We start from the raw sequence: 17,659 nt of genomic DNA on the forward strand, positions 1-17,659 counted from the left end.
CTCAAGCCAGGGAGGAAGGGTTTGAGGATTTTACAACCTGCCGTGTATTACACCTGTGGAGGGATTTACCACCTTCTCCCATTTGTGAGTCCTTTGGGCTGTAGTGAACCCAGTCAGCCAGGCTGCTAAATCACTGCAAAGAAGAATTTTGTGGTTATAGGTCATCAAGGGCCCCAGCAAAGTACACGTACCAACGGGACACTAATGTTACGTTTGCTACATCAAGTCACAGGTATTTGCAGTGTGGGCACCAGTGACCCTAAAAATAGTGTTTTACCCTGTTATGTTATATTGGTCTCCTGTTTAATATAATTATTGTGTTGAATATATTGTGTTTGTGTTATTTCTTGGAAGTTTCCAACTACCTGGCAAGTAAGTGGGGATTACCCTGTAGTTAGAATTTTCCGCCCAAGCTGCCCAGGGGACCCTGCCCGGAAGGAGCAAGGGGGGGGGGGGGAGGTGGATGCACTGCCCAATAATTTCATAGGGAAAAAAAAGAAGATACACCCCTCTGAGTGGGTGGCGGGATCCAAAAGAACCCGGACCTGTAAGTGGATTGGCATTAAAGGAGGTAATCAGGTGGAGAGGGGGCGCTACATGGGGACATGTTAACAGTTGCCACTGCAGAAGACAAATAGCTTACCATTGGTATGACATATTTTCTGGATGGTCTCCCACAACTACTGACATACTATCTGCAATGTTACACCCCCTAATTGTTTTTGTTTTAAATTGGATTTGTTTAATTGGGATGTTTGGAATCTGCTGTTGGATAAAACAAATGTATGCAAAGCTAGAACCCACAAGCTCAAATTGCCTCTCAATATGTGGCTATGAAACAATTATATAAGATATGACCCACTCAAGAATTGTTCTTGAAGGGTCAAAAGGGGGATATGTAGGAGCAGGATTTTATAATTGTACTCTAAGAATAGAGGTACTAATGTATGTCTTGATTTCATTTTACCAGCCACCCTTTTGTTTTAGGATAAGTTTTCATGTCTACTATGGTTTCCTATATGTATTACAAATTAGGCATTCTAGTTAAATATACATTTCTTTGTTTTAAGGTTTAGTAAGTAAAAGACAGGATCTTGTATTGTGTCTGTGTTAAGAAGATTCAAAGTAAACTGACACTGTTTGTATTCTCAAAGGTCTCTGTAAAAAGACTGTTTGTGTGAATGAGGAATGTATGCATCAGGAAGAGATAAGGTGTGAACGCCATTGTTATAGCCAGATGGTCAAGGAAAAAGGAGTAAAGAGACTTAATGACACCAGAAAATCATCAACGCGCATCCATAATGAAGGAAGGGCAAATTGACGACCTTGAGGTGAAGGCTGGCACTTCTCAAGACAGGACAATTGATTAAATCGGAACCAGGACAGGATAACGCTCTCGGAGGTGTATTGGAATGTTTACATCAAAAGATACGCCAATTAAGAAGTTCACAAACTGATACAGCAAAATCCATAGACTTCAATAGAGAAAAAAGACTATAAGCACAGGGTGCTTGGCCATGGGACTTTGGGTTCGTCTTGCCACACTCCAGGAGCATCGGATCGTGACCAACAGAGCCCTACTCCCCTCTACAGTCTGGCTGGCCACTAGATTGATCCAGACTCTGGACTGGTAACTATAAACACCAACTGGCAGGAGTGTGTGTGTGTGCGAGATTGAAAAGCATATTCTAACTGTTGTATTCTCAATAAATGTATCCTGCTGCCTTCTTCCTTATGAAGATCCTGTGTGCTTCTTACAAGTATAATAAGATCCACACAGGATACCGCACTCAACGCAATTTATCTATCTTAAAAGACAGAAGGTTTGTGTCAACCCTGCCAAGATTGGAATCTGTGGTGCCACGCAGTCTAGGTATTTCTAACCTGACACTTTGAGATGACTAAGCCACCACCTCAAGCTAGAGTGCGTGCTTAATACATGAATCTTTAGGTTGTATACAGATAGTGATGCAGCATTACTTCTGAATCCACAATTCTCAAATACTTGATGTTTCCACGTATACAATCCCATGAATACGGTAGGTCTCTTCACAAGCACAAGGTGTTAATTTAAAGTTCTACAAATTCTGCAGCTTTGGAGAAAGCCTCATATTCTGATAGCTAGGTAGCTGAAATATTCTTCCAAGGGAAGCAGTGAAAGGCATTTGTAACAACTGGACAAAGCAGTTGGAAAACCAATAGAGGGAACAATGCTGCATCAGCCAGGAGGATGGAGAGTACATGATGGATCTTTTCAGCTGTTATTCCAACAATTCATTAGCAATTTATGAAAATAATAGGTATTGAGTGAGTCCTCTTTCTCTGCAGACATGTTTACAAAATGCCATTAAAACATTTTATGAATGTTTAGGACCCAATCCCTCCCTGGTGTAACACTGTTAAAGTCAATGGAGTTACACCAGAGAGGAAAGTGGGCATCAGCATCTGTCTAGCTATGGCTTAGTTATTCTTAAATGCATTTCCTAGACATAACATTTATTATGTTCTTTCAATTCAGCAAAGAAAAATCATACAGCTATTTTTTATACAATTTGGAAGCACTTAATACAAAGTTACATGAATACACTGCATCATTATGGCCTATCTGTGGAAAAAATACTGAAATACTACCATAGGGCTGTTCAATACTAGTTATGTCTTTCAACCTTTATCTTAATACTAGAAAATATATAAATCATTTGCATAACATTATGCAAAAGAAGGCACAGCCGGTTATACTTTACACAAGCACAATGCATAATATGCAGAAAAAAGGGATAAAAAAAGCTTCACATCCTTATTAGATACATTGTTGAAATCCATTAAGAAAAGTACTTCATCAACAACAGTGTTCAACACTTGAGAGCTATGATAAACAAAATTATAATTCACTTAATGCAAAACAGATTTTTATATATATAAAAACACAGTTTAAAAATGCTAACATAAAAGTAGATCCATGTAATGAAAAGTGCAAACCAAAGAAATGGAGGGTTTCACAATGTCCTTCTCATGACACAGGAAAAACTAACCCATGGGAATGAATGTATTAAAATCAGTTAATGAGTCCTTAACGTGATAAGACATCATCAGGATTTCTGAGCATTTGGAGAAAGCAGTACAGGAGAAGAGGCCCCATCCAAACTGGGGATTGGTACTGGTATGTGACCATTGAGCAGAGTTGGAAACTGCAAGAGGACAAAAGGTAAAATTCATTCATTATCTCAAAAGATTACTGCATATGCACTCAGCCCCAGCAACTGAACCCAGATGATTTTCCTTTCAAAGGCTGTAGTTCCTAAATGACAAGCTTTGATTCAAATAATAATGAGTAAAATGTATTAATGAAAGGATATTCTTTTTCTTAAATGTACAAGAAAATATAGCTAGCTAATGCTACAAGACAACTGTCATCAGCTCACAAAATTGAGCAGTATGATGAAAGATTTGTTGATTGTTATGCATAAAGGAAGAATGTTCTGTAATCTTACAAGACATTAATTAACACCTCTGTGTTTTTAAGGTGTCTGAAAAAGATACGGAATGAAGATTCTTGCAAAAATGAAACTAAACTCAGGATACAGTTTCGTGTGTGTGTCTGGGGGGGGAATATATAAGCCTTCAAAATTATGTTGAAAAAGTGTATGTGTATTCAGTAGAATCTGTCAGCTCTCTACAAGGGACCCTTTGTCATGTGGCTAAGGGATATAAGTATTAAGCACGTCACATTTTCAAAGTGCTGTGCAAAGAATATTAACTAAGCTAATACACCAGTATACTGGTTGTACACCCTTGCACCCTGATTGCAGCTTATTTGCACTTAATGTGTATTGACTGGTATTTAAGATCTGAGACTAGCGAGGGAGCTAGGTAGGAAAGTAAGAAAAGCCTGTTACATTATAAGCTCAGAATTAGTTTTTTAAAATGTGCTCAGGATTATATTAGACTATTTTATCGCCAGACTTAGTCCTGAGTCTATGAGGCGTTACTTAAATGGGAGTGCTGAGCACCCTCAACACGCATTGATTTCAACAGGCGTTGAGGTTGCTGGGCCCAAAATACTGAATGACCCAGTCCAGAACTGCCACTTTGTTAAAACTGAACAGCTACACCAAAATGGGGTGGGCGTGTAAGTAATATATACTCTAATATCCTTACAGGACAGAGCGAGCGCAAGCCTCATTGCCACTGTGTTCTACTGCTAACTCCAGGTTTTAGCTAAAGATTTTACTTTTTATCACTCAGTTTGAAATTTGAAAAGCACCACTCCATGTGGCCAGCCTCGGGCAGTAAGGCTCAGTGCACCATGCTGAAGGCTGTATCAAGTGTCAGTACTGATTTGTTTCCTGCAGGCTTTCTTTTTATATCCGCCCGCCAGCCAGCCAGCCACCAGAATCACCATCAGGCCCCTGGAAAATCTTTTACCTGTTTGATTTCAACTGATTACAGGAAAGAACCCTCCAGTTTCTTGTTTTTATACTGTATGCTCTTCAAGAGGGATATGTAACCTAAAATGTCCTTCGTGTGGTTTCTAAGACTAACAAAAGAGAGATGGTTTGTATCATAATTGGCAGACTCACTAGGCAGGTGAGACTACTGATTATTATGGGAAAAGTGCTGTTTTTACTGTAACCTCATCCCCCTACTCTTTTGTCCAATTCTTCCACCTGTTGTGTTTTATGGATGAGATGGAGACTTAGATGGAGCGCTCTCTGGGGCAAAGACTGTCTTTTTTCACTTGTTTGTACAGTGCCTCGCACAATGGGGCCCTGATCCTTGATTGAGTTCTCAGTGCTACTGTAGGACAGATAATAAATAATCAAAGCCAAGAGAATAAAATAGTTTAACTGGGATCACTGAGCAGCTGAGATTTCAATGCAGTTTGGTTGCGTTCCCTTGGGGCTTTATTTTAGGATAAAACCCAGTTATGTACAAGTCTCTCGTTGCCCCAGTTATGCAGTAACTTTCAAACTAATGATGAAAATCTAAAGTGAGTTTAATTACATTCTAGTATTATTTCCACAGGAAGATCTTCCAATTAGGCCAAATTATGGAGGTAAACTGAATGAGGCAAAATTAACGGCAGATTTCAGTGGCTCTTTTCATTTTCTCCAAGGCTGAATGGGCACAATTCTCTCCCCACACACTGGGATGTGGGAGTTGTTTTAGCTGTGTATGTATTCCAGTGTTGTTCTAGTGAGGCACTTAATGGCCGCTTAGTTTCAGAACAAAATATAAAGAGCACTTCATCCAGGAAGAGGCGTGTGCTGATCGCTCTCGCTCAACATGGAGTGCCACTCTCTGCCTCGTTATCCAACAGCCTTCTGCTAGGATGACTGTCCTGTTCCAAAGCCACGGTACGTTAACACTGGAAGAAGCAGGGGTCTAACAAGAATGCTAAGATCCTCCTCTTTTCTCCCTTTTCACCCAACACGGTGTAGTCAGCACTCCATCCTGTTACCACCTAATCCAGTCCAGCTCTTAAGGGGTATGTCTACACAGCCTACGACAGCAAGCCTCCCAACCTGGGTCTGTAGAACCCCTTTGAAGTCCACTCTCCCGCCTCAGCTTCAGAGCTCAAGCTCCAGCCCAAGCCACACTTTCAAAACACTCTCTACACAGCTGTTTTTAGGATGCTAGTGAAAGCCCCACAAGCCCAAGTTTGTCAACTCAGGCAGGGAGGCTAGCTGCTGCGGGCGTGGTAGACATACCTAAGGAGGGCCTGTGAGGTGACCCAGTATGGGCTGTTAGTCAGCGAGAACTACCAGATCTGTCTGTGTACAGTAGCCTCAGTAACAAAAAATCCCCTTAGCTCTTTAGGGCAGAGACTGTTCTTTCTTGTGTGTTTGTACAACACACAGTACAACTGGGACCCATCCTGATTGAGGCCTCTGGGCGCTGTGGCAATATTAATATTAATTAATTATAGCCAAGTCCTGCCTGTTCTCTACTATGGAAGATGCTACGCACCTGGAAAAAAGAAATTGGGGTCTAGTCCTGCTTCTATTAAAGTCAAGGGCCCAGAAAAGGAAAGAGAGAGTCAATTAGCTTTAGGATGTATTACCCTCAGCCCCCACTGCTTTCAGGGTTTCCGCTTCGTGTTTCAGCAAGCAATGAATGTTCAGTTAACCCTCAATGGGAACAGAAAGGTGTCCGCATGAGACCACCTTTTCCTTAGGGCATGCAGCCAGCTCTTTTTTTCTTGACACCTAGATTTGTTCGCTAGAATTCTGAAGGGTGGGTTTGCCCTTGCAGGGACACATGTAGCATCCCTAGTCCGGGGAGAGTTTTACATGTGCAGGTGCGTGAGACAGGAGATTCCCAAGTGACCCTGTCTTGGCTAAGTCTGTTTTTGTAGGGAAGAAAACTCCAACTCAGTGGGTTAGTTCCATTTCAGCTGCTGTTGCCACTTCCTATTTGGTTTGTAAAATAAAACTTTATGCACTACAGATTTGTCACCTTGGCCTTTTTTCTGAACCATGTATTATTCAGATAAGGCCTTTTGGGTCCATCAGATGTGACAGAGCCAAATCCACTTTCACTTCCAGTTGTCACTGTAGGTTGTTCGATGCATGTGCAGTCTCATTACAGGGCAAGTCTTGGAGGCATCCATCTCAAATGTCTGGATGTTTCCAATCGTGTGCAAAATAATAGCACAATATGAATAAATGAGTTTATATGAGGTGAAACAAAGAGCCCTAGAACTGTTGTACGTAAAGTCACATTATAACTGAAAGGAGTGCAGTGGGGGGGGGAGGTATTGTTTCATATTCTCTGTGTGTATATAAAGTCTGCTGCAGTTTCCATGATATGCATCCAATGAAGTGAGCTGTAGCTCACGAAAGCTCATGCTCAAATAAATTGGTTAGTCTCTAAGGTGCCACAAGTACTCCTCTTCTTTTTGCGAATACAGACTAACACGGCTGTTACTCTGAAACCTGTAACCCCAGTGTGGAGCTGGAGTATTTGTGATCACATCACTCCCAGCCCTTGTGACTCTGCTGTATAATATGGCCGCCTTTCTGCCAGCATCTGAGTTCAGGGGCTGGGGTGTCTTTGTTCCCCAACTTCCACACACTGTGTCAGTGCTGGTCTGCCCCGGCACTTGTGGGATTTCATTCCAGGGCTTTTCCTTGCATTCTTTAGCTGCTCTATGACTCACCAGCTTTCTTCCTGCCAATTAGCTGATACGTATTTTTTTTCCTGTGCCCTATTGAATCAGCTGATTGGCAACAGCTCCAGTTGGCCGGCGTGTGGAGGAGCTGATAGCCCCATCCTCTTTCCAGTTTCTGGATGGACACTGGGGCTTTGGATGGCTTATATTCCACAGTGATTTATTCATGTCTTTACTGGGTTTTGTGTGATGCTCTTCACTATGCAATCCAATTTGCTCTCGAAAATTTATTCTCACAACACCCTATGCTGCAGAGAAGTGCTGTTATCCCCATTTCACAGATGAGAAACTCTGGCAAAGAGGGATTAAGTGACTTGTCCAAGGACACACATGAAATCTGTAGCAGAGCTGGGAACTGAGCCCAGATCTCCTGAGTAAAAGGCCCATGCATTACCCACAACTCCTCAGTGACAGGCGCCTTCACATAATAGAAGGATCAATTACTACCTTCTGTACAAAGCTAGGCCTTGGTTTCCATGATTTTTCCAAAGCCTTTTCCATTGCTTTCCCTCCCACCTTCAACAGCTGCAAGGCAGTCTCTTTACTCTGCAGTCTCCTTCGGTGGCTTTTTTTGGTGCACGTACTGAAAAGACAGCAGGGTAACATCAGTACGTGCATCAAAGAAAGCCACCTTTAGAAATGAAATGTGTCCACAAGAAAAACCTACCTGGAACAAGGTGTTTGGTCCTTGCAGCCTGGCAGGACTCAAAGGAGCTACAGGACTAAGGCTGCTCCAGAAGTGAATGCTAGACAGCAGTGGACTTGGGGTCAACAGTAATCCATTTGGGGTCTGGAAGACAAAAATACCAAATGTGTGCCTTGAGGCAGAAGACAATATAGGCTGGACTGTTACAGCTCCATCAACATTTTGCAACAGTTCTGAGGTCCCCTCCTCCCCGCCAATCTACTGACCCTTTCAGAACAGTAATTTAATATCCCATGCTATAAAATGATCTCCTTTTCAAAGTGATTTTATTGCCATTCAGGTTTGTTTAAGAAGATTCAAATCAGAGCCACATGATTTGATGCATATCAGTATCACAGTGTTACAATACCATGCATACCTCATTTTAGACACTGCCTATAAATGTAAAACTCTAAGCTCTGTCAGAATAATATTTGTTTTTTTGTAGACTAACAGTTACTCGCCCTGGCTAGATCTTTTGGACTATTAACCCAATAGTGTTTGGAGTCAAATGATCCACAGCTAGGCTTTGAAGCTCACTCCCCTAACTGGCGCTTCTCTTTCACTCTGTTTGAAAGAAGGCTTAACAAAGTGGCATTGTATTGGTTTCTGCAGTGAAGGGTGGGTTTACAACCAGAGTGACAGCTAAGGCTCCAGAGAATGCAACTAATTCTATGCTAAGAATCTAAATCCATAGAACTAAGAATCTGTGGATTTTCTGTGCTCACAGATTGCTATTTGCAGGGTCATGACTCGGGTACAGAGCTGTGAGTTTTCTCATAGTGTTTTCAAAGTGGAATTGCAGGCTGGACACAATAAAAAAGCATCTGGCAAGCAAATTTCTGTGTTTAAAGAAAAAGAGTCTAAAATCACACGCGCCATTCTGTATCCAAAATAACTTCTAGAATTCCGAATAAGAAAGTGACACAAGTGCTGTGATAAGCTTTGAACACAAGGGTTTGAAATACCTGAGCTAATCTTTCTCAAACCCCAGGGCCCATATTAGCAAATCACCCCTTTTCAGGAACAGATTTAAGCACGTGCTTAATCTCATTGACTTTAATGGAACATGAGCACATGCTTAAAATTGAGCCTGCACTTTGCTGAACAGGAAAATGTTTTGCTGAATGGGGGGCTGGCTGTATTTAAAACCTTTGGGGGAAGGAGAAGAATCTCATGACTCCTTGGGGGGAATTAATGTCCCCCCAGTCAGTCAACTCACATAATCCTACGTGTCTCATACTGTTGTGGCTGAGCTCCTGCTCTCTATTCACCTCCCCTGTGGCCAAGGGTATACACTTTGCCCCCATAAAGGGTCTCATTTGAGTTTGTTCAAACTGTTTACTGTCACATCTGTCTTTGCATGTGCACGAGCACACATTATGTTGCTCAGACACCACAGCAAATGGCACAGTAAAGACTAGACAGAGAGAGACCAGAAGTTAAGGAATTCTAAAATCCAAATGATGATCTATTCGTATTGTGAAGATACCTAAGGGGCCTGTGAGGATTAGAGCTCCATTGAGCCAGGTGCTGTACAAATCCACAGGAAGACTCACACCTGCCCTGACATACCTGCAATCGAATTCGAAACAAGAGGTTCGTTTAGCAAACAGAAGCTGGGAAGGGTAGAGTGGGGCAGGAGATCACACCGTGACCTAGGCTAGCAATGCACACAACCTGAGAGCCGCAACCTATTGCAAAGGTGGGTCTTTAAAAAACGAAAAAGTCTAATTTCTATTCAGTGGCTGATTTCTCACGTGAAGTGGAGCTTGTGGAAAGACTTTGAAGGAGCAGGTAGTGGCCTTACAGCTCACACAGAGCAGGTGCTCCATGCATAAGGGTTAGCATGGAGGAAAGCACAGAGATGTTTGTGGGAGAAACGGACAAATGGAAGTTGAAGGCCAGCCTCATTGGCAGAGCAAGAGGGCTACATAAGAGAGAAAAGCGGATGAGATGGGAGTGGCGAACTTGTGAAGGGGCTTGAAAGGAGATGGATGGCAAGACGCCTGACTTTGGATGCAATGTAAAACTGGGAATCAAAACCGAGGTGATCTTAGCAGCTGTGTGTGTCCGAATTGGAGAGGGGTGTTGGGAGGGCCAAAGTGGGAGGAGAGTATAGTGCTTGTGTTGTGAAGTAAAGGGAGGGGCAGGGGTAAGAACTGTAACAGTGTGAACAAAGGAGAGGTCAGGTTTTGGAAATGTTATGGAAGAAGCAGCAGCAGGATTTGGACACAGCTTGGACGGGTCAGGCCAGGAAATGGAAAGAGTCAAAGATGACCCCCAATTATGATGCCTGCACGCCAGTGAGAATCTCAGTAGTGATGTCAAGAAGGACAAAGCAGATGAGGGAGTGGGAAGGCGATGAGGGGTGGAGACAGAAGTTCAGTTTTGGCCATGTCAAGTTTAAGCTTATGTCAAGACATCTAGGATGAGATGTCGGAGAGAGAGGCTCATGTGCAGGATTGGTGGGAGGGAGGCAGACAGGTCGGTAAGGAGTTGGAAGGTAGAGTTACCAGTCATTGTAGATGTAAAAATGGTAGCTTATGCTGTGCGAGCAGATGAGACCACCCAAGGGAAAGGCTGTAAATCAAGACGAGATGGGGCAAAGGATGGAACCCTGCAGAACCCATAAACAGTGGGTGTAGGGAGGACAATGACCCACTAAAAGAGATGATAAAGGAATGGCCAGAAATGCAGGCGGAGAACCATGCGAGAGCTTCATGATGAAAACAAGGGTGGGCAAGATTTAGAGGAGAGTCTGATCGATGGCTTCCAACGCAGCAGGGAAGTCAAGGAGCAGGAATACACAGTGGAGAGAGGGAGATCTGGCCCTGGGAAGAGTAGTTTCAGCAGAGCAAAGCAGAGGAATTTGGAGGACAGGATTGCAGGTGACATGCATCCGATGAAGTGAGCTGTAGCTCACGAAAGCTTATGCTCAAATAAATTGGTTAGTCTCTAAGATGCCACAAGTACTCCTTTTCTTTTTGCGAATACATTTAGGGGTGAAGGTAAGAAGGGAGTTGAGGGTTGCCACTGGATAGACAAGTGGGTACAATGGTTTTTTTTGAAGACCGGGATACCAGAGCAATCGAGTCCTGTGAGGAAGGAAAGCAGGTGAGAGTGAAATATTGAGAACAGTGAAGAAGAGGAAGAGAAAAAGGATGGAGTGATTGGATGGAAAGGTGCTAGAGGAAAAGAGCAGGCAAGAAACCCCAAGGTTGGTAACAGGAGAGCAGGTTAAAGAAATGGAGTAAGCCACACCGGATCTTACTAACAGCAGGTTGCTAGGTGCTGTTGCTACTAGCATGGATCCAACAGTGTTGACAAGGCCAAAATGTATATGGACGCGCCCTCTCTCAAGGATGCAGTAGCCTCCAAAGCCACTATGCTCTCCCTCACAGCCACATATTTGCCAACTCCCTCCCCTCCCCCATGCTGATTTCCTCCCCTCATCCCAAGTAGCATGCGGAAAGCCCTTGTGGAGTAGGCTGTGCAGAATGTAAGAGGTCCGGGCTCACCAAGCATGCCCCCCAAATCCTGCACTCCCATCTCCCCATGCAACACCACGCCAGCCTCACTGTGCCCGCGGCCCTTATGTCTATGGGGAAGGGGGCAGAAGGGTTTGCCCCTTAAAAGTAACTCTGTCCACTCTCAAACTAAACATTTCTATCTTTTTAAGAACAGCTAATAATCATGTACATGTTGGGTTGTTTCAGATGCCAGCGTGAGTGGTGCTGTTCCCAGGCTGTGTTACTATCTGATAGCCACCCTCCTGGAGTGTATCCATGGGAATTCAGGAGATATGGCAAACGATGTAATTGAACTAGATCAGGATAAACGGTTGGAGATCTATGTAAGTTAAAGGCCATTGTCTTGAAACCAACCATCTCTGCAGCCAGAACCAACACAGTTCAGCGAAGCACACAGTATTACGCAGGCTGAGCTAGCTGTGAGGTCTTGGGACACTGTTCTGAATAAACCCCACATCTGCTTTTACTTCTTCCCAGAGAACCGTCTTAAAGTATATTAGCAGCTCTTATGATCCAGATGACTATGAATACCCAATGACCCAACAGCTTTTTAAGAAGGTTCTTTGGGAAGAAATAAAGAGCAAAAGGCAGGAGGAGGGGCTTATTCAGAATTGTGTCCCGAGGTCTGATCCCTAATAATGGATGCAGAGAAACCTATTTCTCTGAAGTACCCCTAAAGAAGAGCTAGTACTTAAAGAGAGATTTGAAACTGAGTTGTAAACCAGTCAGGTCAATCAATACCTTAAGGTGCCTGACAATAGTACTAAGGTAAAGCCCACACCCTCCGAACAGCGCACTAGAGTTGTCACTTTCAGCTGGAGCCAGTAGCTAGCCACAGTAAGGCTCGAATTTGGTTAATATTTAACACAAGAGGTGCAGGCTGCATTCCAGTCTTCATATCACGGAGGCCATCAGACAGCAGTGAAACCACAGGAGGAATTTAGGGTGTAAACAACAGAACAGAGTCACCTGTCCTTAAATTACATGTGGAAACTGATATCTCATCTCATGTTATGCCCCCACTGACAATATAATCAGTATTGTATTTTAATCCTGCTGGGATGCTATTATCCCAAAGCCAGCAATAACCACACTAGCCCAGATGGATTAGATTTCTCTCAGTCGCAGGAGCACTGCTTTAAAAAAATATTTCATAAAAACGTTATTTATTGCACAAACAGCACTACAGTGAGGAAGAGCAGAGCTCCCACCTTCGCCCCAAAAAGAAGCAAAGTTAGTGTAACCGTTACTTGCACAGTGCATGTCGCATCACGACAGCTGACCCCTACAGAAATTACCCCTTTAGCTCACGTGCTGTAAGGTTTGTAACCATGTTGCTAAAGGTTCCAGCCCTGCAGATGACGTATGCGAAGGGAGGGGCTGTTGTGTACACACTCATTTAATACGTTAAGAATCAGTATATTGTAGAAGTTACAAACTCTGAAGCGGATGCCTCAAGAAAACAGACATAAATCAGCTTTCCCCATTTTCCAGAGAAAGGCAACGGTGCTAGCAAAAACAAAAAGATAAATAATCTGCAGAACAAGCGATGGAACTGGACAAAATACTCAAATTTTGTTATTATTTAAGCATTCCTGTTTTCAAATTCATTAAATGAAAATCCAAAAAAAACTCTACCAAAAAATTGTACCAATTCCTTTTTGCCCTTAAGAGCAAAATTTCCTAATATCTCCACGTCGCTTTTTTTTCTTTTCAAAGTTGAGTTGGTCCTGTTTGGTTACAAAAGTTGTAAGGTCTTCGTTATGATTCTCTGATTGGCTGAGCATTTTATTTATGTGCTCAAGAATAGTTGTTGGAAGCCATTTTGAATCATTTTCTCAGAAGACGTGGCTGCATTTTGTGAGCTCTTGCTGAACCATTCAAATGCCCTGCCTGACTTCTAAAGTTGGGAACAGAGGGCATATATCCTTGACTGCGTCTGGTCCCTAGGTGTCTCTGAGATCAGAATCTGGTATATAAAATGTAGTCGGATGTATAGCACTTGCCGTTCCCAAGTAAAATGAGATGAACTGCAGTGTGCCAACCTAAACTCTAGATCTCATTACTTTCTGTTATAACTTTACTGTTACCTAAATATGGTTGATGTATTTTGTATTTTATTATGTGCTCAATTATGTCAGACTTCTTAAAGATGTAGGATGCTTTTTAAACAAGCCTAAAACCAATTGTTAATTCACAGGAAACAGCTACTGTGCTCCAGTGATGCTGCCAAATATCTGGAGAGCAAATGGCCCCAAAGAGCACACCATGTCTCTCACAGATGCATTCAGTCTCTTACATGATAGGACATGCTGTTAAGGAAGATTTGCTGAACGGTGGAATAAACAGATGGAGACTGAATCACTGATATGTTTGGTAATGGACTACAGTTAGTATCAGTCAAGAAGAGGCCCACAGTCAACTACAAAACAAACCAGGCTCTTTCTAATTTTTCCTTTTTGAAAATCTTGGGCGTTATACACTATTTTATAGATAACAGGGAAGTGAAGTATCCAAAGAAATGGTGAATGAATGGACCAACAAGGAAACAAATCAAAATGGCTGCACTGATTCTGGGTGTGGTATTAGATTAAAGTAGACTTGCAACAGACCTTGCTTTCAGTCTGTCCCATTCTGGACCTGGTATTATTTGTCCCTTTTTGTGCCCTGAAAGTAAAACACTTACCATGGTTATCATCACAGCTAGATACTCTGCATGCTAGTCATTGCATCTCAGTTCGGGCTTGCCACACTCCAGTTCTTCCTGCTAACTGTACTTTACACTTGGAGTTTTTATGATGTGCACAAATGACAGGTAGAGACAAACAAGCTAATATTCATTTGAGACCCAACCTTAAATCATTCCCTTGTGCCCAGGTACTGCGGGGCTCTAATAAAAGGAAGGCATAATATCTGGTGAATTCAGGATAAGGCTTAAATCATAACCCTAGATTTCCTTGCTTTTGTGAGTGAGTTAGCCACCCTGCCATTTGTTGTTTTATTTTTTGTTATATATTCAATAAATTTCACTTAATATTGATTGCATGAACTTTTATTCCTATAGTCTCCCTTTGTGCATATTTTTACAAATCAATTTCCTCTCTAATTTTACTGTGGTGCAGTCAGACACAAATTACTTAGCATGATGCAAGCACTAAATCATCTGCTTCTTGCTGACTTTCCTCTTGTCCTTTGAATTACTAGGTTTGTCCAATGACATTATTTTTAGTGAACTCCACCTTCAGGACAACTATTGTTCAACACTGAGACTCCTACAATTATGTAATTAGTTAACATCCACTTTACAGTGAACAAAAACAAATGGGTATTTCTTAGGCTCATGCAGAAAGGAGACTGCAGCAAATGCTTTATGAACCTGTAAGGCCTTTTGAAATTGAAATTGGCTTAAGAGCCCTTTCTTAGAAACCAAGTAATTTGATCTGCTTTGAAAGCTAATGAAAATGTCACACTTTATGAATGGGTGCAGCAAGTGGTACTAAAAAATCAGCCAAGCATCCCATGACATCCACATCCACATTTTGACCGAGTAGCTACATGTATTTGTTTCTTGGCCTTTTCCTCCTTGTTCTGCATACCTGGAAACTGGTTTTAAACGATAGCTGATCGATGTTAACAGCTGCCCCAAGTGAATGTCTCATTATCCTTCCACCCACTCTGTGAACTGTAATTACTTTTCTCCACATTACTAAGAGAGCGCTGGGAGTGTGTGCAAGAAAGGACTGTACTTTCCACATTTTATATAGGCATCTCCGACACCCTTTTTCCACATGGACTCTTTTCAGTGTGAAAGACATACGCACATAAAACTGACCCTTCATTTAGTCTTGACCAAATTAGAACCTATTTGTCCTAAACAAGAGTATATTAGATAGACATTTCTTACCTGTGCAGTAAAGAAAGCTGGAGTCAGGGATCCCGAAGGAAGTGCTGGGCTGTTGAGGGCGATGGAACCAATATCAGTGCTGGAAAGAACCATGGGCGGTGCTGAGATTTCCAAGCCTTTGGGTTTTTTAGCCTTTGGGGGAAGAGATGGAAATTTTGTCTTGGAACCTGAAGAGAGGTTCAGAGGCTCAAGAGAATCTGAGTCATGGCAACTGGACTCAAGAAAGAGGTTCCTGTGATCTGAAGGGAGCGGTGAGTGAGGAGACAGAGATGGGGACCGTGATGAAGACGGAGAAGTAGTAGATGAAATGCTGGCTGTGGTAGGCAACATTAAAGAAGATATTTTAGCTGACACTGAAGAGGCGAGAAAAGCAGAGCCAGCTGCTGCTTCGGACGTCGATGGCAATGACACAATGGGCCTCATTGCTTGCTTGTCTGTTTTGTTTGTCACAAATCTTATAACAGTCCTGACTTCTTCCACTGGTATGTTTCCCTCCAACTTCTCCTCCAGTTTTTCTGTTTTAATTGGCTTGTGAGTGTCTGGCTGGTTCTGCAGGGAGTTGATGGTGAAAGAAGAGTACAGACCAGAATGGATATATTCATTACGGCTTGTGCTTTTCAGAGCTGACACATTGTGCTTGTGCTGGTCTCTGCCTTCGGAAAGCATCTTACACTCACTGTCCTGCAGCAAGAGGCTCTCTCTGCTGATTTCCACGGCATGAGGATCCATTTTCAAAATCTCAGGAAAGGAGACAAACTTATACACAAACTTCTGTCCAATCACTTTCTTGATGATGTTCTGTGAATACAAAACCACATGCTAACAAGGTTAGTGATCCGGACACACTGAGTGTATTATTATTGTTTTCTATTTGTATTATAATGCCTATGGGCTGTAGTTATGAACCAGGATCCCACTGTGCTAGTGTAACGCCAACAGACCCATGTTGTGGGCGGGCGAGATTGAACCAACAACTTGCTGTTAGCTGAGACTGTAGAGCAGACTCATAATCTCTCTCTAAGTGGTCTCGGTGCCACTAGATGGGACAGAACACCACACCCAGGAGGTGTGTGGGTTACACTAGGCGCTGTACAAGCACAGAACAAAACACAGTCCCTCCCAACATTGCTTACTGTCTCAGTATAAGACGAGACAACAGATAGATCTAGACATATGGAGTACAAATAAATAATGAAACAATATTGGTCAGCATGGCAGGCAGTGGTCGCTTACATGGTTTCATATATATAGGCTGACATTGCTCTTTGCTCGTAGTCAGACAGGCATTTCAGTGAGTTTTCAAACTCTTCCTCTCCTTGGGCCTGACTCCATCCACCTACCTAAACATTTATGTTACATGCCTCCTCATCACATCTAACCAAATTGCCATCTCTACAATATACAGGCCGCAACATGAATTAATCACCTCTCTCTTCCCCTGAAGCAGCTCAGGAATATTTTCTTTCCAATGGAAAAAGAGCATTCTTAGCACCTTGGAGGTCTGAACTCCTTCGCCTTTAGATGGGCTATCACACTGCAGGAAACTCAGCTATAGCTCTTGCAAACCCTAGATCCATTATCCTTAAGGGTTAAGCTTTCCTTTCCAATGTTTGCAAATTATAAAACAAATGTAAGCAGAGTCTGAATGAGCTCTCCCCTGACATCTAGTGGTGAGCTGTGGAAAAAGACTTCAGAAGCTGATCTCATTTGCATGGACACACCCACCCTGCCTAGGTGCTCAGCATGATGGGATTGCTTGCCCAAATGATCACTTGTGGCTGGTGTTGGATCTCCTGTCTCCTTGTTATTGGGGCAGGAATAATAAAGCATTGTTATCCTTGTTGTGTGAACCAAGGGCAGCAGAACTGTACCTGGCATACGCCAATGGAGGGACTCACCCTCAACTAAATATCACTCGCTAGGCAGGGAACATGGGTTCCAAAGCCCAATGAGTTGAGAGGGGTGTGAGTTCTGTTTAAGGGTCTTTGATACCATTTGATCCTTCCCCTTGCCTTTTAGACTCAACTGGGAGTCTTGTTATACGCTACAGAGCTGATTGCTGATAACTAGGTTTAAGTATTAGACCTACTTTGGGACAGTGTCTCTATTACCAGAGACTGCCCAATGTGTACCAGCAGTGAGGTTCCCCCGCTAACAGCTGAAATCACTGAGAGCTGTGTTAAGTCAAGGGGGCCCTGAAGATATCTTGGTGATGGCCAGCCGGGCAGCTGACGGACAGGCATAGCCAGCAGAGAGGCTGGTGGAGAGGGCCAGAGCAGAGTCCTGCAGAGGCATGGCTATCGGCCATTGGGGTGACGAGCAGGTGCCCAAGCAGTGGAGCGTGTAAGGTGCCTCCGTACCCT

General features: G+C 42.9%; 1 protein-coding gene across 1 annotated transcript in view; it reads right to left on the bottom strand.

Moving 5' to 3' along the window:
• Nucleotides 1–1,390: 1,390 nt before the first annotated feature.
• ELK3 (ETS transcription factor ELK3) overlaps nucleotides 1,391–17,659 on the bottom strand; it is a 61,878-nt gene continuing 45,609 nt past the window's right edge. Inside the window, exons 3-5 of the mRNA XM_084616861.1 lie at nucleotides 15,297–16,094; nucleotides 7,842–7,964; nucleotides 1,391–3,188 (exon numbers count right to left, since the gene is read on the bottom strand). Coding sequence (XP_084472987.1) covers nucleotides 3,090–3,188; nucleotides 7,842–7,964; nucleotides 15,297–16,094 — 1,020 coding nt within the window. The 3' untranslated portion in view covers nucleotides 1,391–3,089. The remainder of the gene's footprint in view (nucleotides 3,189–7,841; nucleotides 7,965–15,296; nucleotides 16,095–17,659) is intronic.

Source organism: Lepidochelys olivacea (genome assembly GCF_965140295.1).
Source record: "Lepidochelys olivacea isolate rLepOli2 genome assembly, chromosome: 1".
Taxonomy (NCBI): domain Eukaryota; kingdom Metazoa; phylum Chordata; order Testudines; family Cheloniidae; genus Lepidochelys; species Lepidochelys olivacea.